Source organism: Tetrao urogallus, assembly GCF_951394365.1.
Source record: "Tetrao urogallus genome assembly, chromosome: 4".
NCBI classification, from domain to species: domain Eukaryota; kingdom Metazoa; phylum Chordata; class Aves; order Galliformes; family Phasianidae; genus Tetrao; species Tetrao urogallus.
In genome coordinates, this window is record NC_136817.1 from 4778167 (window position 1) to 4805663 (window position 27497).

At 37.7% G+C, this 27497-nt stretch overlaps 1 protein-coding gene across 3 annotated transcripts in view; it reads left to right on the top strand.

Annotated features, from left to right (window-relative positions):
* TLL1 (tolloid like 1) overlaps window positions 1–27497 on the top strand; it is a gene marked incomplete at both ends in the record, with an annotated part of 130968 nt that overhangs the window by 85783 nt on the left and 17688 nt on the right. For all 3 annotated transcript variants that reach the window (XM_079535097.1, XM_079535096.1, XM_079535098.1), the window contains 7 exons: window positions 7782–7884; window positions 9710–9826; window positions 10856–11001; window positions 16230–16425; window positions 18288–18413; window positions 21378–21538; window positions 24125–24305. In XM_079535097.1, coding sequence (XP_079391223.1) covers window positions 7782–7884; window positions 9710–9826; window positions 10856–11001; window positions 16230–16425; window positions 18288–18413; window positions 21378–21538; window positions 24125–24305 — 1030 coding nt within the window. The remainder of the gene's footprint in view (window positions 1–7781; window positions 7885–9709; window positions 9827–10855; window positions 11002–16229; window positions 16426–18287; window positions 18414–21377; window positions 21539–24124; window positions 24306–27497) is intronic.

Sequence of the window (27497 nt, forward strand, 5' to 3'; positions counted from 1 at the left end):
TCAAAACTGGTTTCCAATGCTGCTGGTCCTTCAGCGTAGAGATGGAAGGGGCAGTGCAGGCTCCTGGATGGGCTCTTCTGCAGTACGGGCTGGGGCAAGTTTTGCTGCCTGGGGCTGGGAACTCCTTTCTGTACTGAAAGAGATCTTTTGCAACCTAAATAAAGGGAACAGAATTTCATGTGAGATATTCTCTTATGTCATTCTGGTGCACGTTCTTTTAATTTCCATATGTCAGTGTCAGGAAAATGCGGCTCTCCCCCCCCAAAAATATATATACATATATAGAGATTGGCCTGGGGAGAGCCGTAATGTGGGAAGGAAGTGTGCCATGCTACTGAAAGCAAAACCTGTTCGTCTTGTGTATGCTAGCTGAATCTTGTTTTAAATTATTGGCTCAAATATTAGCCTGCTTCAGAATAAATAAGGACAGAGAGAGGAACAGCATGTTTCACCTGAGATAAACTATGCAGGAATAAATAAATACATTTCTTTACTAGAAGCAGTAGCCAAACACAACTTAAAGCCTGAAATACAGGACTCTGCATCTTTTTCAGTACTGGAGACTCCAAAGAGGAGAACACAGCATTTGCCCCAAGATATTCAGTTCTCCCACTCAGCATTGGACATAGTTTTTCCCCAGCTGGATTTCTTTCAGGTTAGGGTCCTGGAAGGTACCAAGAATATGTGTCCCTGATCTGCTAATATTTCCTGAGGAGCTGTAAAAGCATTTGCCAGTATGAAGGATGAGAGCAAAGTCATTTGGAATGTATTCACCCTCCTCTGGGCAGGATCCAGAGACAGGAGGAAAAATAAACATGCTCAGAGGGTGTAGGTGGCTCTGCAGGTTAGCAGGGGAAAACAAATGAAAAGATGAATAAGAAAAGGGTTGCACAAAAGATGCAAATTAATCTGGATGGGTAATTTTATATCCCCATTATTTGTGTTGCTTCTTAGACACTGCATATTGACAACCAAAGTGGTTTAGGTTTCTTTCCTTTTTCTCAGTTAAGAAAAATGGAAGTATTCATCTACAGTTACTATTGGCTCCTGGAAATAATTTTTATGTATGAGATGGAAAATATGTGTAAAATTTGTAACATACTCAGAACTTTGTGCAGCCATAGTTGTGGACATCAGTGCAACTGTAATACACTTGTAATACTATTATCGTGTCTTGAGATTGGAACCACTGCTGGAGCTGTACAAGCTTAAGCCTCTCTCAAAATCAACTGTGTAAGGAGACTAGCTCCCTTCCCATTCTAGCCTCCCCTCCAACGGAGGAAAAGATTAAATCTTGTTTTCTAGTTGCTGTCTGACGTGATATGTCCTGTCTGTAGGGCACTGTTCTGACCTCAAGCTCTCATAGTCTCCATAGAATTCAGCAAGAATGACGTGAATTCTATTTGTGCTAGTTCCAAAAAATCTGTTTTGTCAGTGCTATTCCCACAGGAATAGCATCTTATTCGAAATAAAGGATACCATTTGCAGCAAGTACATGATGTGAATATCAGATAACAGAAAAGAGATATTAACGTTAATTAATGCATGTAGCACAATACCTTGGGCACATGTATTGTGCTTGATCACAAGTTGACTCAGCAAATGTTTGGTAACATTAACGTTATGAAGGGAAATAGGTGTATATTTAAATTTATGTCTTCTTTTGTTTGCTGTTTTGACCCTAACAGATCTCAGAAATATTGCATGGGGGTTAGAGTACGTACAAGTACATCACATCGTGTTCTGAAATGTCAGTGAGCACTTTAGTCACCTAAAAATAAACTGAAAAAGCATCGGTCCAGATTGTCTGGCTCTTGTCTCTTATTTACTGAGATTTAACGTTGTACTGTTTGAGCATATTTCCCTATTCTTTCCGTGCTGCTTTCTATAAGTAGAGGCACCTCTGATCTTTGGCAGGAAATTCTAAGAAGGATGGGGTTGCGGTAGTGTACAGTGGCTGCAGCAATTGTTTTATTGATAGAGGTCATAAACTGCCAGCCCAATCTAAAATACTCACGTCCCTATGACTGAAACAAGGCAGTTCATTCACCCTGTACTTTTTCCAAAGATTTAAGACTACATAGTAAACAGCTGTATGTGCTGCCAGCTGTACACAGTGTATCTATAGAAAGAAAAATCTCTCTGGAAGGATGGTGCTTTTAACACTGTATGCCCTCAGCCAGAGCAAATATCTCCTGGTGGGGAGAGATATTTTTAACATGAGGCATTTCAACTGTGCCAGTGCTTTTTTGTATCTGTCCCTTTGAATAAGCTACATTACTTTCTATTTATTCATTAACTTTTACAATTAATTATGAGAGAGGACAGATAAGTCCTTGGTTGAAATGGAAAAAAATCCACAGGAGAAAGTTTACTTTGTACTACTTAGTGTTTGCTATATATCCTAGGCAATAGGAGGTATGATATTCTCTTTGAAGCTGCAGTAGTACAATTAGATCAATCGTGTAATCAGTAATTCTTTAATTGTGCTGACTAGCACTCTCTGATTGCCATTCGTATGAATACTTTCAGCTGTCTTGCTCCCTTGAGCAAACTCTACCTTGTCTTTAGTTCTTTTAAATACTTTGCAGAACTGCAAAATAGAATTTTACATATTCTTGTTTGGTTGCTGACCAGAAATCATGCTGTGACATGCTGAGGGTTCTGCCTATGTACAGTTGATGGATTCTGGTTAACGTTAAGGAATTGCTGTATCATCAAATACTTTGGCATGTCAGATTCAGAAAAAGCTATGAAGGTTATTTCATACGGTTTGGAAAGCAGAGACTGTTAAGGAGGCTCAACAAATTTTAACGGATCATGTTCAGTAGCTCTTTGGGATAGTGACACGATCACACCTAAATAACATCAACCTTTTCCCAATTCTGTCCTGGTGCCTAAGTTTTGGAGAAAGGCAGATTTGCTAACAGAAAATGGAGAAAGGTGATGTTTCATTTGTGACCTGAAAAGTGGAAAACTTACAGCCAGACTGGTCAGAGACCTCCAGACTGTAAACATTTCAGCCAGCGGAGGAGGAATAGGATAAGACTTCCATGTTCTGCTTCCAACAAAGCCAGTTGGGTTAGCTTAAGCAGCCATGGGAGGCAGTCTGACCTTAACCTAGCTGTCTGTGTCTGACTAGAGAAGAATCCTCCCCCTTGTGAAAGCCTCTGCCTGCACTGCTGGATTGAGGTTGCCATGGGTGGAAGAGGACAGTAGACTGCTAAGGGCAGTAGAGTTTGCAGAATACGTACCCACAGAATTACAAATACAAATATAGAATGACCTACCCACATTCAGAGAAACTCAGGAGAAAAAGAAGGTAATAGCTTAGAAGGAATCTGAACTGCGAATGGATGAGCCAAGAAGAAGAAACATTTTTGTGAGGTCTTTATTTAAAAGATAGATTAAAGAGGAAACAGGGAATTGGCTGATGGAGTTGCCAAGCCACTCCCTATGATATTTGAAAAGTCATGGCAGTCAGGTGAAGTCCCAGGTGACTGGAAAAAAGGTAACATCGTACCCATTTTTAAAAAGGGCAAAGAAGATGAGCTTAGGACCTATCAGTCTCACCCCTGTGCCAGCGAAGATCATGGAACAGGTTATTCTGGAAGTGATGCTAATGCACTTGAAAGACAGGGAGGCGATATGGGAGAACCAGAGTGGCCTGTCAGCATCCAGAGGGGAGCTACAGGAAAGAAGGGAACAGACTCTTTAGCAGGGTCTGTTATGATACAACAAGGGGAAATGGCTTTGACCTCAAAGAAGGTAGTTTTAGGCTAGATATAAGAGAAAAATCTCTTACAGTGAGGGAGTTGTGGCACTGGAACAGGTTACCTAGTGTTGTGATTGATGCTCCATCCCTGGAGACTTTAAAGGTGGGGGCTGGATAAAGCCCTGGGCAACCTGATGTAGTGTGCTGTCTCTGTTCATTATAGGGGAGTTGAGCTACATGGCCTTCAGAGGTCCTTTCCAACTCTAAGAATTCTATGATGCTGTGATTTAAAGGGCATACAAACTTGCTTTGTGAATGAGAGAATAATATACAGGATGCCTCTGCCATTAATTAATAGAGGTAGATTCAAATAGCACTTGGAAATCAGAGAAAAAAATGAACCAGGGGGAGGCATACAAATGATTGTACTTTTAGCTGGATGTGTGTGTTTTTCGTGCTAACTAATATGGTAGGTAAATGGTTTGGGATGCTGATAATGCCAGTACAGGTACCTGAAATTGTTGTTTTAGTTGTAAAGGCAAAATCCTCTGGGGGTTAGACATCAGGGAAAGCTAAGAGAAGTTTGAGGGGTGTATTGGTAGCCAAAGGGAAGGAGGTGAGCTGTGAGGTTCCTTTTTGGGAAAGAATAGAAGTCTGCATCCAGGGAATTTGATGAAACAGAAGGTGTAGACAGAACGAAACATACAAAGATGTTGATAGCCCATCTACCCCAGCCTGGTAAATGCCAACTGAGGAGTTCAGCAAATGCTTTGACACACGCCGTTTTGAGACCTACAGGAAAGCACAGTGATCTAGAAGCTGAATGTTTGTAGAATGATTTCTGTCAAATATCTCAGTAACCTGGAATGAAAAAGACTTCCATTTTTCAGGATTTTTATAAGTATCATTCTCCACCAAGGGCTTAGTGAAAAACTAGTAAATGGGAAAAGGGAAGGGAAGGGAAGGGAAGGGAAGGAAAGGAAAGGAAAGGAAAGGAAAGGAAAGGAAAAGGACATAGTTTACGAGATGTATTTAAGATAGAGGCTATTAGAAACCCAGGTTCTAGGATCTGCTGACAGTACTGAAATGGGAAAACAGTATTGCAGTCTAGTTCACAGAACCCGCAGAGGCACAGGACATCTCGAGTCAAGTCTTGGATGTCTCAGTGGTACATGATCTAGGAGTAATCAGTGACCTTGAGGATGATTTACTTACTGGCTTTCATTAAAAAGATAAATAAACAAGCAAACAGCCCTCATCTCCCCCCCAGGGAACACTTCCTCCTTATTCCCTCTGAATTTCTTACCTCCTCTAGCTTTTAATAGCTCTGATTTACTTGCTGTAGTTTCTATAAGAAAATTCTTATTGTTATAATTCACCAAATGATTGAACATGTGAGCATTTCATTCTTTCCTAATCCCCATTTCAAGCACATCTCCTATCCACGTAACACTATTATTCAGAATTGTTTTGTTTTGTTTGTTTGTTTGTTTGCTTTATATTAGGGTTTTATTGGCTCTGTTTTTCAAAGTTCAGTGAAGGGGAGTCTCTACCCAAAGCCAGGCAATGTGAATATTGGAATATTGCTCAGAAAGAAAAAAAATCTATTTCTGAAAACTTTTCAGTATAAGGAATGCGTATATATAATTGTAAATATGTTCATTTCTATTCTGGTTATTATAGAGACAAAGAGAAGAGGTTACACAGCAATTGTGTTTGATTTCAGATCAGTCCATTTTTGTCTTGAATCTCTGAATGGAAGCATGTAACATGTATACATATCAGTATATCATGTATACATATACAGTATCATGACTATTCATTGTGATGGGTCTTTATGATCCAGAGGGCCAATACCAGTTCTGGAGATAAGTTATTACGTATCATATATTATATAATATCTAAATGTTGTGGAGTTTCCAAAGTGTCAAACTAACATCAAAGCATACGTTCTCTGTGTAAAAATGTGAGACTAAGAGAGCAGACTTAATTTTTTGCATCTGCTACTCTGAAAATATTCCAAAGCAGCCTGCAGGATGTTCCCAAGAAGAACGCAGTGCTGGAGGCAGACTGTGGTTTAAGCAACCTTCTTGGAGACTTTGTGGTTGTGTTAGCATATTGTGGGTATACACATTTGGCCTTATTCAATCATCAGAACAGGTAGCCATTTACTCAGTGCTATCCTGATGGTCCTTGGCAGGTTTCGTGGCTCCATACCTTCATCCCACAAGGCTGCAGCTGCCAATGTTAACATGCCTCACTGTATGGGAGTTCTGCCTATTGGGATTTATGTGCAGCTTCACAGATGTTCTCTGTTACCTATCGCATCAACGTAGTAAAGGTGAAAGCTGCATGTGAGCTTGCTTTTCCACCCAAACAGAATGCAGCCAGCATTTCTGTGATGGTGGAAGATACAGTGTGGCTTTTAAAATAATCAGAAGCTTTTTCCATTCTCTGTGGAAAGCAAAAGAGATTTTTGAGATCAACTGTATGTGCGTGTACTCTTTTGTTTGTTTGCGAACAGTAAGTTAAAGGAAACCCACTGGTAGTTCAGTGCTAAGGCAGATAGGGCTGTGGAAGATTGTATTTTCATTAATGTTGTTTGGAGAGGAACTTCAACACTCCGTTCTCTAAACTGCACAACCACACCGCTGGGCTTTACGCGAGCTTTAAATGAGCTTCCTCCAATAGCTGTTTTTCTTTTGAGAATTGAACAGTCTGAAAATGTTTTGCCTTTCTTGCCTTAATGTTGTAACACATCATTGTCTTTGGAGAGACGTATGGTGCCTTCAGAAAAGATGGAAGAAAAGCATCCAGTATGGATACCTGCCCCCATTATTACGGTGCTATATTTCCCTCCCTGCCTCTGGACAAGGGGTAAATTCCTATCCTGCCAGTTGACACACACAGCTGCTTCATAGGCTGCCATGGAGATATATTTGTGCTCTCTGAGGTATTTGCTGCTGTGCGGCAATTCCTAGTCGCTTTATAGTAGCAGGTTTCAATTGTGAGCTTCCAGGATCAAACCTAAAAATAGAACCACTTAATGCTCATCAGCGAGTAAAGAAGATTTTTACAGTTAGTCTGAAATATTTATTAATGTATGCTGAGGAAATGTTCTCAAAGAAGATGTGTTCTTTTTCCAATATACTTAAATCCATTTAAAGGATATGACTTGGAAATGATTTCATAATACATAATATGAATGATTCTTAATCTTCGGTTTTTAACTTATCCTTCAAATTGTAGGGCATAAAGCTAACAGTGTCCCAGTCAGTTCGAGCCCAGCCTGTAGGTAGTGTGAACCTATGATCAGACTGAAACCTACTTCTTTGTTAAAAGTGTAAATTTATGGTGGTTTTAGATGAGTATTTTTAAACCAAAGTGAGAAAATGTGATGGTCTACAGCGCTCCTGATATTATGTATTGAAAATATGCCCACTTACAGATACCCTCAGTAAAATTTGAATTCCAATTCCAGATAATCAAAGATCTCTGTATTAAAAGCTGTATTGTAGTTTCATTACAATGAGTGAATTCTGTGTGAAAAGGGAAATTATGTACCATTTCTTTCGATTTTTTTTAATTTTTTTTTTTAGTTTATTGGTCCACCATTTCAATATATCACTTCTCTGAAAGTAAAAAATGTCAAAATTGTCATTGAACAGAAATGCAAGTTAACCAACAAAACTAAACAAAAAAAGATTTATACCTGTCTCTGCAGCTTACAATCATAGAACGGAATGGAAAAAGGACTGGCAAGAGAATTATCAGATGACATACTTAAAATCGTACTGCTGAGTTCTCAAATTCCTATTTTTCAGTGAAGATCTCCTTGTAAGCAACTGAGTTTGTCTTGAATGTTCTCAACTATGTGAAATTATAGAAAATTTTTAATATTTCCCTATAAATTTTTACTTACTACAAGAAATAGTTAAAGTTAATTATCTAAGCAGTTGAGATCCTGTTAAGGATGACCACTGGCTTCAGACCTGCAGATTGCTGTTGGGATTGTTTTCCAATATGAACCATATGTTATTTACTGACAAGTTCTCCTCTGATTTAGATTGTTTTAAACTTCACCACGATGGACCTGTACAAGAGCAGTCTCTGTTGGTACGACTATATTGAAGTAAGAGATGGCTACTGGAGAAAATCACCTCTGCTTGGTATGCAATTTGTGAACGCTGCACTGACTTACCATACTCATACAGTTCAGTGGACTCACTGCTTGCAATTGTAGCTGTAATACCCTTGTGAGTTATTTCTAGCTTCCTAGAATGTATGTAAGGTGGGAAAGAGACACTCTCCAATACCTTGTTTACATGACTTCAAATCTCTACAATCTTCAATTTCTCTACAATCAGCTGTTGTCAGTACGTGTACCATGTTGCATGCTTCATGTGTGGAAAGAAGACAACTACAGAACATGCAACTTTTTGCTTATGGGTGTTTTCATAGATATTTTGCAGAAATGTGGGAATAGTATAATGACAGAGCTGCAGAGCATTTGACGGGGAATCCATAGAGCATGTGATGAGCACATGCAAAGTGGGTGTCAACACCCACTGTCAATTTGTACTTACCAGCTCTGTACTTGTGCTTTTGAAATTATAAATAGGTTACTCTTACATATTCTTTGCTTCTTCAGTGCAAAATCAGTGAAGAACATGCAAAACAATAATGACTTAAGTCTTGAGAGTTTAAGTAATGTGTGGGAAGCTGCAGGTAGCTTTTTCTTAATTCAGAGGGTTGGTGGGGAGATTATGTGCCCCATCATGCTGCCATTAGATCTAAGCCTACTGTGTCCACATCTTCTTTGCTGGTTACTCTTGAATTAAAAAAAAAGGATGGCTGTTGATTAATTTCAGCTTCAGATAGCATGCAGTTTATACTGACGGAGCACCCAAATCTCAACTTCTACATGTTGGGATTTAAAGTCTAGGTCAGAATTCTTCCAAAGGATAAAATACTAATTTTGAACTTCATTTCAGTGATTTTATTGATTTTTATTTTTTAATGAATATCAGTATATATGATTCTGTAAGCTTTCTTTCATGCTGCCCAAGTGATTTCTGTATATGTTACCGTCTCACCTGTGGGTTGTGTACTAGTCCTTTTCTCTGGACAGTATAACTTAACATAGCAAAGCCTTTATTTTTAAATTGTCAAAGAAGGATAAATTTTCCCCTGTCATAACCGGACCTTTCCTTGTTAGTTCCATAGACTTAGAGTAAATAACACTAGTTGAATCCAGAGACTACATTAGACATTCTGTGGACTTCAACAATTGAATCTGGGGGTTTCAGACTGTAAGAAACGTGAGTCTCCAACTTCTTGAGTCAGGTTTGTTGTTGTTTTTAGAATTAAGACTAAGATATTTGTTTGCATCTTCACAACCACAATTTAAAAACAACTGTAGAAAGATAAAATGGAAGTAGATGCAGAGGAAAGAATTTTAATGGTAGTGCCTCTTTGTTTTTATTTTTTATTTTAAAGAAAAGAGGAAACAATTAATACCGAACAGTAATTACCCTTTCTCTATCACCTAGATAAATGGAGATTTCACCTACCTAGGCTGAAATAAGAGGATAACGTAGTCCAGGGTCATTTGGATTTCAGTTTTTAAATCTCTTTGGCTCTTAGACATGATGAGCAGTCTTACTGTGACCTGGATGTTACACTCTTTCAGATTCGCACTTACTCTGCCCTTCCAAAATGCCCGGGTCTGTGTACATACAAACAATCATTTTTCAACTTAATTCCCCCAAGTTTTTTTTTTACTTTGACTTGTTGGCCTGACAGCAATGAAACACTTCATAATAAAATCTTTGTGTATTTAGGTCCTAATGGGCACGTGTGCTCGGCCATAAGCGTGTCAACAGTTCCACTGAGCTGGTTATGTTACTCGTGTTCTGTAATGTCAAACACGTGTGCAGATGTTTGTAGCATTTGAGGCAGCAGAAAATGCAGTTACTGGTTGCATGTTTTTAGGCAGGTTTTGTGGTGACAAACTGCCAGAAGTCCTCGCGTCCTCTGACAGCAGGATGTGGATTGAGTTCCGTAGCAGCAGCAACTGGGTTGGAAAAGGCTTTGCAGCAGTTTATGAAGGTGGGTGTCTGACAGCACTAAAAAATGACCTGCTTCTGGAGACAAAAAATTGACCGGATGCCTTTGGAAAAGAAGTAAATATTTGTATACTTACACATATACATACATATAGTCAGAAATAGTAATACGAAATTGGTGTTTTATTACTGAAGGGGGGTAGAATATTATTAGTAGATAAGATATTTTGAAACGTCCTGAGATCAGATGTCAGATGACCTCTTTTCCAGGGACACGGTTTTTGTGATATTTTTTTTTGCCTGTTCTTTACTTAACTAAATATTCGTGTTCTTGTGCGGAAATAATTATTTCAGTACTTTCTGTTCATTCTTCAGAAAATCTGACTAAAGTTTTCCATATGCTCTGGGATAATTTAATAAAAAGGTACTCCCACACACTGAGTGTGTTATGAAGTCTACATTCACCTGTTTAAAATAGAGCCTGTTTTCTTAAATATTGAATCTATGGTAGTAAACCTTAGGATTAAATTGCTATTTACAGCTCTCCGTGTGGCAATCGGTGTGGATCCTGAGAAAGCATTTACTTTTCGTGCACGTATTTGTTATTAATATGAAATATTTCTTCAAATTTAATATAAACTTGTAGTGATAATCTGTAGGCCAAAATGTCTGGACTATTATAAAATATGAGGTTTCTTTGTTATTTTTTTCTTTCTAAAAGTTAGTAAATGGTAATGGAGAAGGTATATTAAATATATTTTGAACGTGAACAAAAAGTAAACATTATTTTTACCATGTAATTATATTCTGTAAAGTATATATGTTCAGATAGATTACCAGTGATTTCCAAGTCTTCAACATTATCAACACATTTAGCACTACTGGAAATGATCTATAGCATTCGCTAACTGAAATATGTATTGTAGACTAAATGTTTATAATTTGTCCTTGCTAGGTTTATGAGTATTTTCTCCTCATTAGTATTAAAAAGAAGAGGGAGGTAAAAATGTCAGTTTGGGTGTCGGGGACTGTAAATGTCATTGTTGACTTGGAATTTCATGCTTTTTACCAGCGATCTGTGGAGGTGAAATCCACAAAAACGAAGGCCAGATCCAGTCTCCCAATTACCCTGATGACTACAGACCGATGAAGGAATGCGTGTGGAAAATAACAGTGTCTGAAAACTACAATGTAGGATTAACCTTTCAAGCATTTGAGGTAAACTGATTTAACCTAACTCAGAAAACCATCTAGTGGACAAATGGGAGTGACATTAAAGTGAAATCCTTTTAAACCTGTGAGGGAATTCACGAATTCTCCGTGATAAATAACATCCAGAATCCAATTCAGCTCTCCATGAGACCTTCCTTTTTTTGCAGAAGTTTTCAAGAAGATTAAAGGTCTTTGTATTATCTATGCTGAGTTGGAATGCTTCAAGTGCTGGCAATTGTTGCAGTTTAACAAATACGTAATCCAGTTCAGCAAGTCTGCTTTAATATCCCATTAAATAATAGGGATTTTGCATCTTTGCTGAATCTTATCTTTAAAAAAGAAATCTCGAAAGAAAACATTGCAATGTTTGGCTTCTGTTTAAAAAAAAAAAAAAAAAAAAAAAAAGTGAAATATTATATAAAAAATATATAAATGTACTTAGGTTCAGCCTTTAAATGCATATTCAGAAGGGGAAGAAAACAAATCTGTGGTGAGTCATATCTGTGTGCCTTTATAATACATCTCTCCATGTAAACATTGTTAAACAGTAGTAAATAACAAGAACAAAAATAATAAACAATATTCATGCATTTAAAAAAAATATATGTACATATACACTGTTTTGAAGTTCGTAGGTAGATTTAGTCATATGATTGAGGTCTGGTCTAGTGCAGGCAAGGTGAGCTCTTCTTTCAGATGCTGTTCACAGAAGTTCTTCCTCCTGCTTGTGTGGAACTTGCTGTATTCCTGTTTGTCTTTGTTGCCCCTTGTCCTGTCACTGTACACCACTGAAAAGAGTCTGGCCTCATTCACTCGGCTTTCTTTTCAGCACTTAAGACCTTACGTAGTTTACTGACAAATATGGAGCCTTACTAATCTGACGTTGTTGTTCAGTATTTTTTATTATCATTGCCAGAGAAGTGACACTGTGTAGATTTCTGAAGCATAACCTCCACGCAGATGCTTAGAGTTGATCTATGTGCATATTAAATTATTGCTTGCACTGACTGTAGTTCAATTTCATCTATACAGGGAAAATGAGAGCACCATTTTAGTAGTGGTTAAGGCTGCAGTATGATCTGTTATGTTGCTGTTCTCCTGCAGACTTTAGAATTTAGACTCACCTCACTAGAGGTGAGTCATGAGCTGACTCTACTCCTCCTGAGAAGAAAGAAATTGGGCAGTATAGTTGGTGGTAGTCTCAGTAAAAAGGGAATTAGCACCTCTGCTAGTTGTGTTTTGAAGTGTGTCCCAAGTACGGACTTGAAAGGCACACACTTTGCTGACATGTGAATCCAGAGCAGCAAGATGCCCTTGAGCACCAAATGAGGAGCTCCGGAAGAACATGGGAGTTCTTTCACATATATCTATCTATCTGTGTTTCTTTCTGGCTGTTCCACTGGGCTGCCTACAAAGAGTTCGAGTTGTTTTGGAAAATAAAGTGCCCTGCCTATAGATTCATTGTCAGGGCTGATTTCCAATTTAGGTCCAAGCACGGGAACGTAGGTGTTCTCTGTTTTGGTACTAAGTCCCTCTCTGGACTGAATCCTTGGTGAGCTGCCCAGAAAAACACAAAGTTGTTTGAAAATCGCAGTTCTTCGTGCCAGCTTAGGTTTAAAAAAAAAAGTAAATGTCAGGCCAAAGAGTTATTGCAGTGTGTTTGTGAGAAAATCACTTCTCTGTCCTTTGAAAGGTACACTTAAGTATGAGGAATTCTCATTATCCATATGTAATGCTAGAAAAAATAACTGTATAAATAACCTCTACTCTGAAATGAAAGCAGTGGGGAAATTGAGAATTTCAAACTGCATCAGTGAGTCATCCTGTTTTGCCTGCTGTGGGCAATGGGTTTTCCACCAAGTGTGGGATTACCTCCTCTTTCTTGGCTGCCTTGGGGGGAGCTCCACTTTCCACTACCTGTATGATACCAGAGATGTAAGGACTGGTAACTCCTTTTTTTCTTTTTTTTTTCTTTTTTTTCCTTTTTCTGACAGAAGTCCATTGTCTGAGTAAGATATGTATACCTGAACTGGAGTTTGGCTGTATCAACAAAATATTAATAATGACAAAAATGTTTTCATCTGAAATGATTGCTTTCAAATTTTCTCCTCAAATCTTTATCTTTTGATAAAATCTTTTTGTTATTGTGGGGGGGGGGAGTGTTCTTATTTTTCTTTCTCTTTTTTTTTTTTTTTTTTCCCAAAGCTGGAATGATGTGAAAGAAATTTCTTTTCCTCGTGAGAATGGATGTTGAAAAGTTACCTAGCTTTCCAGTTAATCAGGAGATTTCTCATTGTTTTCTTGTGCTTATGGGCGTGACTTAGGAATTTTTCTGTCATTTTTTTTCAACGTAATTCACTAATGCCATTCAAATTCTGGGTTTCTTCCAAATCCTTCAGATCCAATGGTACCTTTCATTCTCTTAAAAGAAACTGCATTTTCCTATTAAAAGTTGTTTGTTTTTGCTTTTTTCTTGCTAACATTTTGCATGTTTGTTTTTTTTTTTTTCTCATCCTCATGAAATTTTGAACTTGTGAAATGTTATTGCTCCAGTAAATAAGTACTACCAGATCATTCCAATTACTGCTAAGCTTACTGGCTGTCCTGTCATTAACCTGGGAAGATTTCCTACCATTGTGAAAGGAAGAATAAATGAAAAACTTCAGAAAGTGTAATAGAACTTTATAAGGCAGTGTTCCCAATATTGCTTTACAACAATATTGTAAAATATGAGGTTTGCACAGGTAAAAGCTACCTTTACTTACCTGCCTTAAAGCCATTTACTGCTTCTCAGAAACACTATTCTTATCTTTGAATTTATATATAGCTATTTAATCCTTTAATGTATTAATAATAATGGCATCACTTGAAGTAGTGGTACTCTAAAAATAAATTATTATGGTAGAATGGCCACCACTTTGAATCGCTTTCTTAGAAATCAATAGCACTCTGTAAGTTGGTTGATTTTTGTAGTCTTGGAAAACTTAGCAACTCGCTGTTATACAAAATGGATTTGTGGCATTTTTCTTCTGCCAAAAATAAGGAGTGATTCTCAGGAAAAAAAAAAAAACAAAGAAAGCCCTAACATTTTACTTCAGTAGGAGTTTGGTACATGAAACTCAGAGCTACACTTGGCCTTTAAAAGTAATAATTTCCATACTGCCCCATAGAACAGGGGAAATGTGGAAAAAAACAGATGTTAATTAGAAGTTCGAGTTGTGTAAAGTCCATAGACATGTGGGGGGAAAATACACAATTCCTTCTTTGATTTTAATGGGCTTTGTGCCAGGTCACTTCTTTCTACATTGGAGTGCAATATGGGTTGGTTTGTTTTTTGGCTTGTTTTTTTGGAGATTATAAGGCAAGTTGGACATGATGTCATGCATTTATTAAGATGAATGAAAATTTGCAATCTGTATTACAGCGTCAAGGACTTACCAGTGCTCAGGTAGACACATCTGACCACATTAGTTGCAAACAGCTGCCCCTGAAGTCAGTAAGAGGTACTTTCACCCTAAATCACAGGGGCTTTTCACATTTCTCTAATTCTGGCCCAAAGTAACTCCTGAGCAAATAATTGAAAAATTAGAGCAAAAAGCAATATGGTTTGTGCCAGAGAAATGAGTGGGAGAAAATTACTTGAAGAATTGGAAAGCTGGAAAGAAGACAGAGAAATTTTGTGTGTAAGAGCCATATTTTGATGGCATTAAAATGAAATAAAATCAAACAACCCCTTCTCCTAGACTTCCTTCTTACATAAAGGAAGCAGCATTCCTAATGTGCTAAATGAAAGCTCCTTAGTCTGTGGTGGTTACTGAGCTTAGAGGTAGTCATAATGCTCAGACAGAGCAGAGTGGCACCAATGACGGGTACTGTATGTGCAACTGTTGTTTAAGTAAAGTATCAGATGTGGGTTTTTCTGGGCTAGGTATGAATTGATTGCTGTCCTTTTAACAGAGCTGAAATGTGTTGAATTGAATCTGAGGCTTCTCCAACCCCTTCTCCCTCCCTGACTGTTCTCTCTGTGCCCCAAACATATCCCACGATTCAGCCACTTGGTTGAACAATTGTTCCTGTAGAGGATTTAGTTTTGAGCACTGGGATTTAGGTAATGCTTTCATAGCTGAGGTGCGATATTAATTGAGTAACATGAAGTAAATGACCCGGATCAAGAGGATTTTCAATACTGTTGGGAAATATTTCTGTCACAAAGACAGGCATAATTATTATTTAGGCTTCAGATAGGATTCCATGCAGTCTGCTTTTGCTCTCTCTATTGCAACAATTCCTCTGATTGACTCTGAAGATGCTACTATGTAACTATGTACTTAAGACTTATCAAGGTACAAATGCCAATGTGGCCACTGGCCACAAGTCTGTGCTTGGCTATCCTCTGGCAGGTTTTTTAAACAAGAGGTGCATTTTCAGTTGTTCTGGTTTCAGTGCTTTGCTCTGACAATATGAAAAAGATTAACTTTTTGACTCTGGAATTAAGACAAAGTTAGCTGAAATCAGGAGTAATGCAACAGAAACCAAATTCTTTGGCTGCAGAAAAATAACAATGATATTTTTTGTCATCAGTTCTATTGGCTGGTAAGTAGCTGATAATTTTAAGTGTATTTGGGTCTAATTGTTCACATGCTTCAAACTCTTCATTCACTGTGATTTTTTTCAACTGTCCTGCAACATCTGTAATGGCAAATGCAGCTTTTTGCACTGTGTTTACAATAAAGAAAGAAAATAAAATGCTGATCTCCATCTAAAGTCTGGCAGGTTGGCAATGTCTAAAAGTCTTTTCATATTAATAAAAATGAGCTTTATAACATTTCAAAACCAACTGATATTTCTGACCTGCTCAGTTATTGAATCATTAACATTGTGTACTTGCATGTACATGAGAAAATAATTTACTTGTACTCAGAGCAACAGGAATTTGGCAGAACATTGGGAAGCTTAGAGATGGGCTTGTCTCTCCTAATTGCTTTGTCCTGTTTAGATTATTGTATCCTATGTAACAATCTCAAGTTTTTCTTATTGTTAAAGAAAAAAAAAAAAAGAAAAAAAAGGTATTTTAAACAGTCTAGTGGTTCTGCTTCTTTTCATCACCCTCCTAGTGTTTGAATCACAAAATATTTTATAACATTTTCTATTCATGATGTGACTGATATTTTTTATTTATGGTCAAATTGAAAAAAATCCCTTCAAAAATGTTGTTTTTTTTTTTTTTTTTACAGATTGAAAGACATGACAACTGTGCATATGACTACTTGGAAATTCGAGATGGAACGAATGAAAACAGCCCTTTGATTGGTCACTTCTGTGGCTATGACAAGCCAGAAGACATTAGATCTACCTCTAATACTCTGTGGATGAAGTTTGTTTCCGATGGAACGGTTAACAAAGCAGGATTTGCAGCTAACTTTTTTAAAGGTAAATGTTGAAGCTTGTTTTCAGACCTGTGAACTTCTCATTGTTTGCCTGTTCGAAGAAGGGCAGCAAAGCTGGTGAGGTGTTTGAAGCAAAAATCTTATGGGGAGCAACTGAGGTAACTGGGATTGTTCAGTCTGGAGAAGAGGAGGCTCAGGGAAGATCTTATTGCTTTCTGTAAGGAGATTGTGGAGAGGTGGGGTCAGCCTTTTCTGACAGATAACAGCGATGGAACGAGAGATAATGGCCTCAAGTTGCTCCAGGGGAGGATCGGGTTGGATATTAGGAAAAATTTCTTCTTAGGAGAGTGGTGAGGCATTAGCACAGGCTGCACAAGGAGATATTAGACTGTCCCTGGGTGTGTAGAAGAATCATGGAGCTGTGGCACTGAGGAACATGACGAGTAGAAATGGTGGGAATGGGTTGGAGTTGCGCTGGATGATCTTAGAGGTCTTTCCAATCGTAATGATTCTGTGAGTCTGTGTTTTATCCTTGTACCAAAAAAAAAAAAAAAGAGATGGGATTATAATGGGATTCAAAAAAATATTTTTGAACCTGTTTTTATCATATCATATCATAGGATGGCCTGGGTTGGCCTGGGTTGAAAAGGACCACAGCGCTCATCTTGTTTCAACCCCCCTCCTGGTTGCTAACCACCAGATCGGGCTGCCCAATTTTCTACTTAAAACTGTTCTGTAATATGTTTTATTAACATATTACATGGACATGCAATTTTTATTAAAAAAAAATAAATTGTAAAATATGATTTAGAAGCACCTTGAAACACATCTATTCTTGCAAAATACATTCCTTGGGCTAATTGTGTTATCAAATATAAAATTAAGTAATATAATCATAATAGAGATGACTGGGTCTTTTCTACTAAAATAGTTTTCTTTGAATCTACATGTTTCTTCCAGCTATTCTGCTGCATTAGGCTGCATTATCAGCTTATTATTGTCCATCAGCAAGGTGGAAAAAAAGAACTGAGAGACCATGGAGTGACCAGTGGCCTCAGTGTCTGTCTCTAGCTTGTGGAGTTCCAGCTCTGTTCTACCTAAGGCACAGTGAAAGGCAACAGCACTAATAGGCCATGCTAGCTCCTAAAATACAAGTCACATCACAAGGAAAGCCTTCTTGCTCCCTTGCAAAGCCACAAGCTGGGGATTTTCTTACTCTGTTAGTTTTCACTCTAGAGAATTAAAACTTGGAAGGCTGTAGACACAAGGGTGGGAACTCTGTTTTACTCTTCAGGAATCACTTGTCTCAAGATCATAAGGAAATAATATTTGAACATCTGAGGAATATTTTAAAAATGAACGTCATGGGTATACTTCACAGCTAGTACAGGCAATACACTGTTCCCTTCCCTCCCCCGCCTTGATGTATCTTGTTCACTTTAATATCAGTAGAATGAAAACCTGGGATTTGAGGATTCTGTTAATCTGTTTTTGAGTATGAATTCAGGATAATGCACAAATTGATTTTGTGGGAGATAAAGTGCCCTTCAAGTGACCCTGCTCTGGATTTTCAGTCTTTCTTTCAATACTTTATACAACCTTTAGATTAATGCTGCCTAAATGATTGTGTGTTGCCAACAAAGTGCTTATAAACTAGATCTGCAGCTGTCAGTAGATATTGTGAAAAAGCAAAGCAAAACAATTACACAAAAATACACATTCTTATTTTCTCCATTACAGGTCTCCTTAGTGTTTGAAAGTGCTCTAGTCAGCATCCACGGTGTGTTTTGTAGCACACCTTATAACGGCATATATTACAGCTTTCGGGGTTAATACTGATCCATCACTTACAGCTGAGAAAGGTAATTATTTAACACATTTTTTCATTCTTCCCTGTCTTGGCAGAGGAAGATGAATGTGCCAAACCTGACAATGGTGGCTGTGAGCAGCGCTGTGTTAACACTCTGGGCAGTTACCAGTGCGCCTGTGATCCTGGCTATGAACTCGGTCCTGACAAAAAGAGCTGTGAAGGTACAGTCTGTTGCTATGCTCTCAGGTATTGAAGCTCCAGGCTTTGATCAATCACCTTTCGGATGCTCTCTCCTAGCAATGTAACGTCTGCGGAGCAAGCCTGGAAAACCAGGGCTGCCTTGAAAGCAGTGGGGCTATGTCCCTCCGTAGAGGTCATCTTTCACTGGGTTGCTGTCACTAACTTAATGTTTCAGGTTTTCTGGTAGTCGATTAGAAACACTGCAAATAACTTCATGCTTTTCCCAACTTCACGTTGTGTTACTCATCCTCATTAAATCAAAGCCTCCCATTGTGTGCAAAGAGCGAATTATCAGCAGAGCCTTGTGCTGCTGTCAGGAACTTGAATGATCCCTCTGACAGGCTCTGACTGCAGTAGATCCTTTATTCTAGCAGGATCCTCCAGTGCAAAACTCAGAGAAATCCTTACCACTGCCAGTCTGATCATTGACTTTTCTGTCAGGATCCTGAAACTCAGAGAAATCTTCCCTAATACTAGTCAGATTTTTGGGTTTTTATTACTGGAAAAAAAAAAAAATTCTACATTTCAGAGATGAGTGAAGCTTGCTCAGGTAATCAGTTGGAGAAATAAAAGCCTGATAAATTGAAGTTTGTATAAACAAAGGGTTGAACTGAGATAACCTATTGCTTCATGTACGTTTTTCATATGGAAAGGAAAGAAGCAAAAGCTGTTGATCATTACGTAGCAATTATTGTTTGGATTTCCACTCATAAACATGAATACATTCAGGGATAGCATGAGTTATTCTTCTCTGAGTTCATCTATTTGTGTTTCAGGGGTGAATAGATTTTGAAAATTGAAGTGCTCTGTGTTATGGTTTCCTTCAGATATGATTCACTGCTCTCTATTTATTTTCCAATTCCCTGGCTTTCACTCATGATTTGTCGCAATTTGGGGTAGTTTTGCACAGATTCTTTGCATTTATTGTTCTGCTTTTGATTCTGTGGGTGTTGATTGTTTTTTGTGTGTGAAGCAGAGATAGAACTTGACTATAGCCATATTGGTCTGAAGGTGTTATTAAGCTGATGGTTTGTTGGTTTTTTTTTCCCCTCCTTAAATTTAATAGTGAGCATATGGGAAAAATAAGTTATTTCAGAAGGTCTGGTGTACTGAAATGGCTGCATATTAGTCAGCGTGCAGAAAATAAGGTTAATCTAGCAGAGGCATGAAGACAGAGGTGGACCCTTTGATCAGTCCAAATTTATGGAAGGAATTTGGCTTAGTCTGTCTAATGATCTGAGTCCAAACATTAGGGAAGATTACCCATCCTTCAGAAAACTCTTTCTTCTTCCTCCTATAAAGAGAAGAAGCAGTAATTCCTCAGCACACAAACAGGAAAGCAGCTCAGGAAAAAGGAGGAATCATGCTAAATAGTGCAGTGTAGCATGGAGCAAAACCCCCAAGCTATCCCTAGAAGTGTAAATGCATTTGTTCCACATGATTTATTCCTTACCATCTGTAGATGCTCACTGGGACTACTGAATTGAAGTCACTGTTGTCACAGTCAGCATTACATCCTAGAGTACGGTTTAGCAATTTGTGGGGTGCCTCAGCTGTTTTAATTGACATACGATGCCAGAGTAGAAGCCTCCAATTCAAACTCTGCCCAGTGCTTCACTGCAGTGTTGACATGCCCAGAAAATTGCTTCATGCTGTTTAATCCAAATCTCCCCTGCTGGCAACATATTGGAGAGCTTTAAGAGTTTTTCAGTACTTTCATATTTCCCTCCACTGCCTCAAGGAACAATATAGTGATACTGAAAAACAGAAACTGAAAGCCAGTAGTCTGATGTACTCTTTGCGTAGACTAGATGATTTTGGGAGCAGATATGTTATCTAACTGCAGTTTTGAAACCTGTACCGGATCTGTTTTGAGTCGTGACCTATGGTCCCAGCTCCCCCAACCTTGGTTAGATTACGTTTAAAGGTATAATGATAAGTCTTCTGCATGGGAAACGAGATGCCAGCAGGAAGCCTGGGTTGCCCATGTGTGTTCTAACACAGAAACTGAAGAGTTCTCCCAAGCACATTAGTGTCGATGGAGTGTGTGTGTCATCAGCTAGATGACAGGTGTTGGTTTTCAGTATGTTCAAAAAGTGCTGAGCATCAGCATGCAGCAGTTGAAAGAAGAACGAACTTCCACCCAGCAGCTCCTCAGAAATTTTTGTGGATGTTTTTCAATGCTGTCGTGGTGCCACGATAGCATGAATGGAACCGAATATTGTTGAGAACTCCTGTGAATGCCATTACATTTTTTTCAACATTTTTTGCTCAAATGGAAAAGATTAATATTCCTGTCTTTTGACTTCTGAACTGCATTCACACATGCTCTACAGCATTGTTCTGTTGTATAGGGATGACTAGTTTACAATTACATTCCAAATGGATATTTTCTGTTTTATTTCAACATCTGTACCTCAGCAAATGTAATTATATCTGAACAGTACATGATTGCTGTCCTAAAGAAATGATCATACCTTGTAGGTTATTGGGGAGCACATATATCAGCTGAAAGACGTTGGGCAAATTCTGGATCAATAATCAATAAAAGAAGCCAGGGCAATGTGAACTGCATCTTGAGTAGTTTGTCTGTAAGAAAAGGGTGATCAAGGTCCTGAGGAGAGAAGTGAGGTCAGAGGACTTGCATGGGAAAGGCTGTGAGAGAATAACCAGAGTCTCTGGAGGGAAGGAAAAAGAATGAATATGATAAAGCCATGTGTAGTCTTGAAACTTATCTCTGTCCACAAACCTGCAAGCTGTTCAAGATAGGGGCTGTCTCTTTCTCTTTGTTTGCACCAAGCATGATAAAACAAGATTCTGATTAGTCTGTCTGGGCATTACAGCAGTGTAAGTTATGAGAGGACTTGAATCTGCTCAGTGTGCTTCTGTTTACAGTAAAACACAGTTTCATTCCAGAAATGATGCTCTCCCTTTTCATTTTACAGCTGCTTGTGGAGGACTTCTGACAAAGCTAAATGGGACTATAACCACACCAGGGTGGCCCAAAGAATATCCTCCAAACAAAAACTGTGTGTGGCAGGTGGTTGCCCCAACGCAGTACCGAATTTCAATGAAGTTTGAGTTTTTTGAGTTAGAAGGCAATGAAGTGAGTAACTGTGAACAAAAAGCTGCACAATCTCTTACACGCTAAACAGTTTAATGAGCTTTCAGAAATAGGTATTGCCTTATAAAACCCTCACTTAACTGTTCATGCACTGACAATAACCATAGATATTCTTGGTTTTGTTCTGGGACTGTTTCTGGGCTCTTTCAAAACAAACACGGAGAGAATATCTTTCTTTTACGTATCAACTGAATGCATATGTATTATAAGAAATTTAGAAGAAATGTTCTCTGCTGAGTCTCAGCTGACTTTTTTTTTTTTTTTTTAATCAACAAAGTAAAACAGAACAAATGTCTGAGACTTATTGGAAAGAATTCAAGACAAGAAAATCTGGAGAAACCAAATCATCTTTACAGATTATGACTACAAAGATTACACATAAGGTTTGGTTAGTGACAGAGCCAGGGAACATTTAAATCACTTATAAGCCTCTCAAGGGTGAATGTTTTACAAGGAACAGTACTCAAAATAAGGCACAATGGAGTAACAAGGCTGTTTGAAGAATGCCATTTTTCTCCAAGTGAATCTGGATCGGGTCTACTTAGTAGATGTGCTTGGAAAAAAATAACAGCACAACTGCAGTGCTTCGGCCCAAGGAGCAGAGAGTTAGGAGCAAGTCACATGCCAGCTTCCACCACTGGGCCTGGACTCTTTCCAAGCATCTTGTCAGTGCAGACAGCAGCATGCAGTGCTTGCTGGAGGTGGCACCCATCAAGCAGGGAAGCCCAGGGAGTCCCTAAATCCTTTCTCATCCCAGGGGAGAGGGACAGAGCAGAGATCACTGTGTGGGAAATGCTGCTCCTTCTAGCTTCAGGCAAAACAGTGAGCATGTTGCAGGATGTATTGGGTATCTAGAAGTATGGGTTTCGCATCAATGTTTAGATTCTGCTTCCTAGGTTTGGCTCTGTTACACCATCAAATTCCCTTGCTATGCTTGTACATTTTCTTCTGCAATTTCTGGATACTTTAGCCACATTTGCAAGCAAGGTACAAGAGGTTTTATCTGCTTTCTAAGGTTACGCAGGGCGTGCAAACTCTGCAGATATGAAAAATACATAAATAGATGTTTTTCAATGTTTATAGCTTTGTTTTGATCCTCTCCGGTGGTACTTAATCAACTTCAGCTTTATATTGTTAACTAGCAGTACGTTCATCTGTGAAAATCAGAAGAAACATGCATAATAAATGGGACATTCAGACATTTTCAGAGTGTAGACTTAATGTCTGCCTGTATACATCTAGCAAATGCTTTAATTTTGTTGTTGTTTTAGGAGCTCCATGAAGTACCAGTATTAAAATTCTAATCTTTTGCACTTATATTTTTCACTTTTAATTTTGCGATTATCTTTTAATTCTATTTATATTTTATATAGGGCTGTAAAAAGGCCCAAAAGACCAATCTCAAATTACATTGCATTTTTAATCTAAACCTATAAGAGCATCAGAGTTCATCACTGGTATACTGTAGAAATTATAGATGTTGTGAATTATATCTGAAAGTGGTAGGCATTATTATTATTTATCCTACAATTAGTATAAATCAATATATAATAGTAACTCAAGTTTTATACCTTTGTTCTTTGCGTTGTATGAATATGATTTCAACATTTCTTTTATGACTATAAATTGTGATTTGTCAAATATAACCCATATTTAACGGACAGCTTGTTATGAATCCTCCTGGCCACTGTTTTCTCTTAAGCTATTAATTGCAGGCAGCTGGGGCATTTTTGATGAAACGATTGATTGTTGAGCCTAAGAAGCTTAGAAGTTTTTGGGTGGAAGGCCTTATGTTGACCGAGGAATTATGCATTGACTGTATTATCATGAGTAGTTAGCCCTTGCATAAGGCTTTTTATTACATTATTGTATCCTATTTTTAACTGTTCAGGGAAAGCCGCATGTATTAGCCCTCTGAATTAGAGCTATGCTACACTTAAAGAAAGATTTGTAGAATTAATAGTGCAGATTTATATATTCATGAGTAAATGAGTATCATGGATTCATAGAATCGGCTGAGTTGGAGGAGACCTTTAAGGGCCATCTAGTCCAACTCCTCTGCAACAAACAGGAACACCTACAGCTAAATCAGTCTGCTTATGGTAAAACTGTGTAATAAAAACCTCTCTTGGATGATTCTAAACAAGTTTTTTTAATTTCTGAGAAGCAAACTATTGAAGGTTTGTAGATTTTGGGTATCTGGCTTATCGCATGAAGACAGTTGTAAATGTATAGGGTGAACATTTCTAGATCTTAGTCCAAGTCCAATATTTTTATTTTTTAGATATAATTGATATTTTAAGCATTTTAAAATTGAAATACCTAACAGAGATTGTGAAAAATAATGGAGTTTTGAGTATAAGACCTCAGTCTTACTGACTTCAAATATGCTCGTGTAAAGGGAACAACTGTAAGCATTTGCAATTGTTTTCAGGTTCAGGAAAATGTAGAACAATATTTTAATACATTACTGAGTGGCACATAGTATTTGAAGTGCTTGCATTTGTAACCGATTTCATGCTTTTGCTTTGGTTAGCTAAAAAAAAATAAAGATCTCTCTTTTCCCAGGTGTGCAAATACGATTACGTGGAGATCCGCAGTGGCCTTTCTTCTGATTCTAAACTACACGGTAAATTCTGCGGTACGGAAGTGCCTGAAGTTATCACCTCACAGTACAACAACATGCGAATCGAGTTCAGGTCTGACAATACAGTGTCAAAAAAAGGCTTCAAGGCACACTTCTTTTCAGGTACAGAAAATCATTCTTGTGTACCTGTGAGAGCCTTTGAGCACACACTGCCTGGGTGGAACGAGTATTGCGTTCTGGTGTGAAAGTGGGCTGTCCTTCCCTCACAGTTTTTCACTGCAGTTTCAATTTTGTTTTATTTGCAAAAGTATAATCTGCTTTTCTTTCTTAAAATACTGTTCTGAATTGTAACGTCTGCATATGGTAGAAAATATGTAGAATGCACATTCACACATTTACATTACAAAGGAGTCTAAAAAAAGCTTTGTAAGATAAGAAGAAAGGCAATCTAATGAGTGTTCCTAAATTTCTGTTGGGTTTCTCTTCTCCCAAGTTCTGTTGCTAAGTTTTTTCCAAATCCCACTCCCGACATGATATGAATTACATGCTGTGTATTCTTGCCTTTTTTCCACTCAGATCTCATTATATATGACATTAGTTATAAAATTACTACCTCGTGATAGAACATTTGCTTAGCATTATGGGTTCTTTCTTGCCAAACTTTGCACTTCTTAATATACTGCAGAAAAACAGATCTTCATATTTTCCAAAAAATTTGCCTTTATTGGGCTGTAATTTCTCTGGAGCAGATCAGAGCTGTCAGTTTATATTGTAGAAGGACACGTACTGTTGCATGAAGTTATTTAGATATAAGTGAAGCTTGAGATCTGTGGACAGATTTGCACAGCAGAGGTCTTTGCAATTGCCTGCTGAGACTAGATTATGATAATCTGGCTGTGGCAGAAAAACAATTTGTGTTAGCGTCATTTTGCATCGTGCTTTTCATATTCACACGTATGCATGCGTATGTTATGTCATGTAAAACAAAATAACAAAACAGTTCCCTCTCTGAAAACTCTGGAAGCAATCCAGAAGCATCTGGGATTTGCATTTTGTCACCTTTTTTTCTTTTTTTTTCTTGTAGCTGTTGAAAGTTTGAATCTGAAAAATTCTGATTATTTTCAGCATGTAACAAAATGTGTTACCAGTCACCATTATTAGGGTTTGTTCACTAAAATGCTTTAGCAAAGCTGTCATGTAAGTGGTATTGCACTATGACAAAGTAAGGTAATGTGAATCAGCATGCCATATGAGGCATAGGGAAGTACAAGGAGTGGAAAGTGGGGAAAGTAAATGTCTCAAAAGACAACAAAACTTCCAGTGTTTTCCCCTTATGACTTAGATTATTTATTTATTTGAAAAGCAATAATGCAGAAAGGAAAAATGGGGTTTCTCTCATATGAAGAAATGAGCTTTTGAGAATATAATTTTCTCCTAGTCCTCGCATTTCTGTCGTCACATTCATTCAGATCTGTCTTTGCATGTAGTATTACCTTTTATGTAGCTTTAAAATGGTTCTTTGCATTTATAAGAGACTATCAGGGTTTGCTCAGTACTTGTAGTTCATATGTACATGCACACAGCAGAGCTTCCTCACAGAAGATTTTATACAACTATTCAATTCATGGAGACCTAGGAGTGCCAGCAGGCATTGTCACTTAGTATGACTTTTTGCAATAAATATTTTTGCAGTTAAATATTGGTGTTCCAGTTCTAAAAATGGCTTCTATTACATAGTTCAGAATCTATAAAGCTATGGCAGATAAGCTTGGCAATTACAACTCTGAAATTTGTAAGCATTGTAGTTCAGGAATTATGGTTTGTGGCTGTGCTGAACACGACACATGCAAATTCATGAACATGACACATGCAAATTCACTTAAATTTCTGTCTTCACTGTTTTTTGATGTTTTTTACTTTTCGTTGCTTTTTAAGCTTTTTTTTATTGTTTATATAATTAACGTTATGAATGTGTTGTAGAAAGAACTCAGGTAACTGCTGTATGTTTGGGAATGATTGGGCTGTAGTTCATGCAGTTCAAAGCATCATGCTGTAATCCTTCAGATCTGTTTCAGTTTAGAATGAAATACTGTCTTTTTGTCCCTGGTTGAAAACGGATTTTTCTTACTTAACTAAAAATGATAAGTTTTAAATGTTTCCACTGATCAGCAGAATAAATCCAACAGCCAGGGCTAAGTCTAAACTAATGTGTTTGTTTTTGTTTTTTTAATGAATAGAAATAGCTGAGTATAGAGTATATCTAATCCTCTTCAAAGAAATGTAGACTCATGTAAATAGTCTTTGAGTTGTAAATATACAAATGTGCTGAATGCTTCACAGTGCATTTCTGCTGCAATCTCTGCTTTCGTTTCACAAGTTCAACAGCTCTGTATTTTCTTTTTATTCTTCCTCAGCTTTTCTGTTCATCACTTCTTTTATTCTTACATGTTACCTTTGATTTCTTGATCAAAACAGAAACTTTGTAATACTTAAGACAAGTCAAATTTTGAACTTAAAGCTCAAACAAAAGGCTTTAATCTCGCAGTAATTCACTGGACACAATTCTTCCGGCTGTCAGAAAATGATATCGTTTTTTTACCACTGAATTCCTTAATATAAATATAATATGCTAATCATCCATTAATTAAGCATGGACTTGAGACTTCATCTTGTGTATTTAGACTTTTGGGAGTTAATAGCTGATCACTGTTCAGCTGACCTTGTGGTTCTTTTCTGCCTCTTTTTAAGCTTGTCACCAGAAAGAAGTACATTTAGAATGTAATCTACAGATAAATACTTAATGTTAGTTATTAGTGTTCAGGATGCTTACTAGAAGACAATAAGTATTTATGAACATTTAGTTGTAAAACCATACCTCATGAAAAAAATCAGTAATGAGTAAAACACTGCGTCTTGCAGTCTGTTCACTCCAGAATGCTCAGCAAAAGGGAGTTAGATAAATGTAATAATGAAGATTTAGAACAGTGATGTGTTCCTCAAGCACAACCAAGAAAGTTTTTTGCAACTCTTTCAGTGATGAATTCTGCAACCACAGCTATAGTTGAGGAAATATGGCTGAGCTCCAGCTCAGATGACAGAAAGCAGTTTTTGGGTGATTGAAAACCAATGCGATAAACTGTGAAAGCAAACAGTGACACAGGGCACAAAAATGACCTGCACTAGGAAGCTATTTTTGTTGATATAAGAAGACATATAATTGCTTATTTGGCTGCAAAATGGTGTTAACAGCCAGCCAGGTGCTATGGGAAAGTGAGAATTTTTTTTTTTTTTTTTTTAAAACATTCTGTAGAATTCACATTTGGTCAGACAGATCTGAAAAATAGCTTAGCTGGT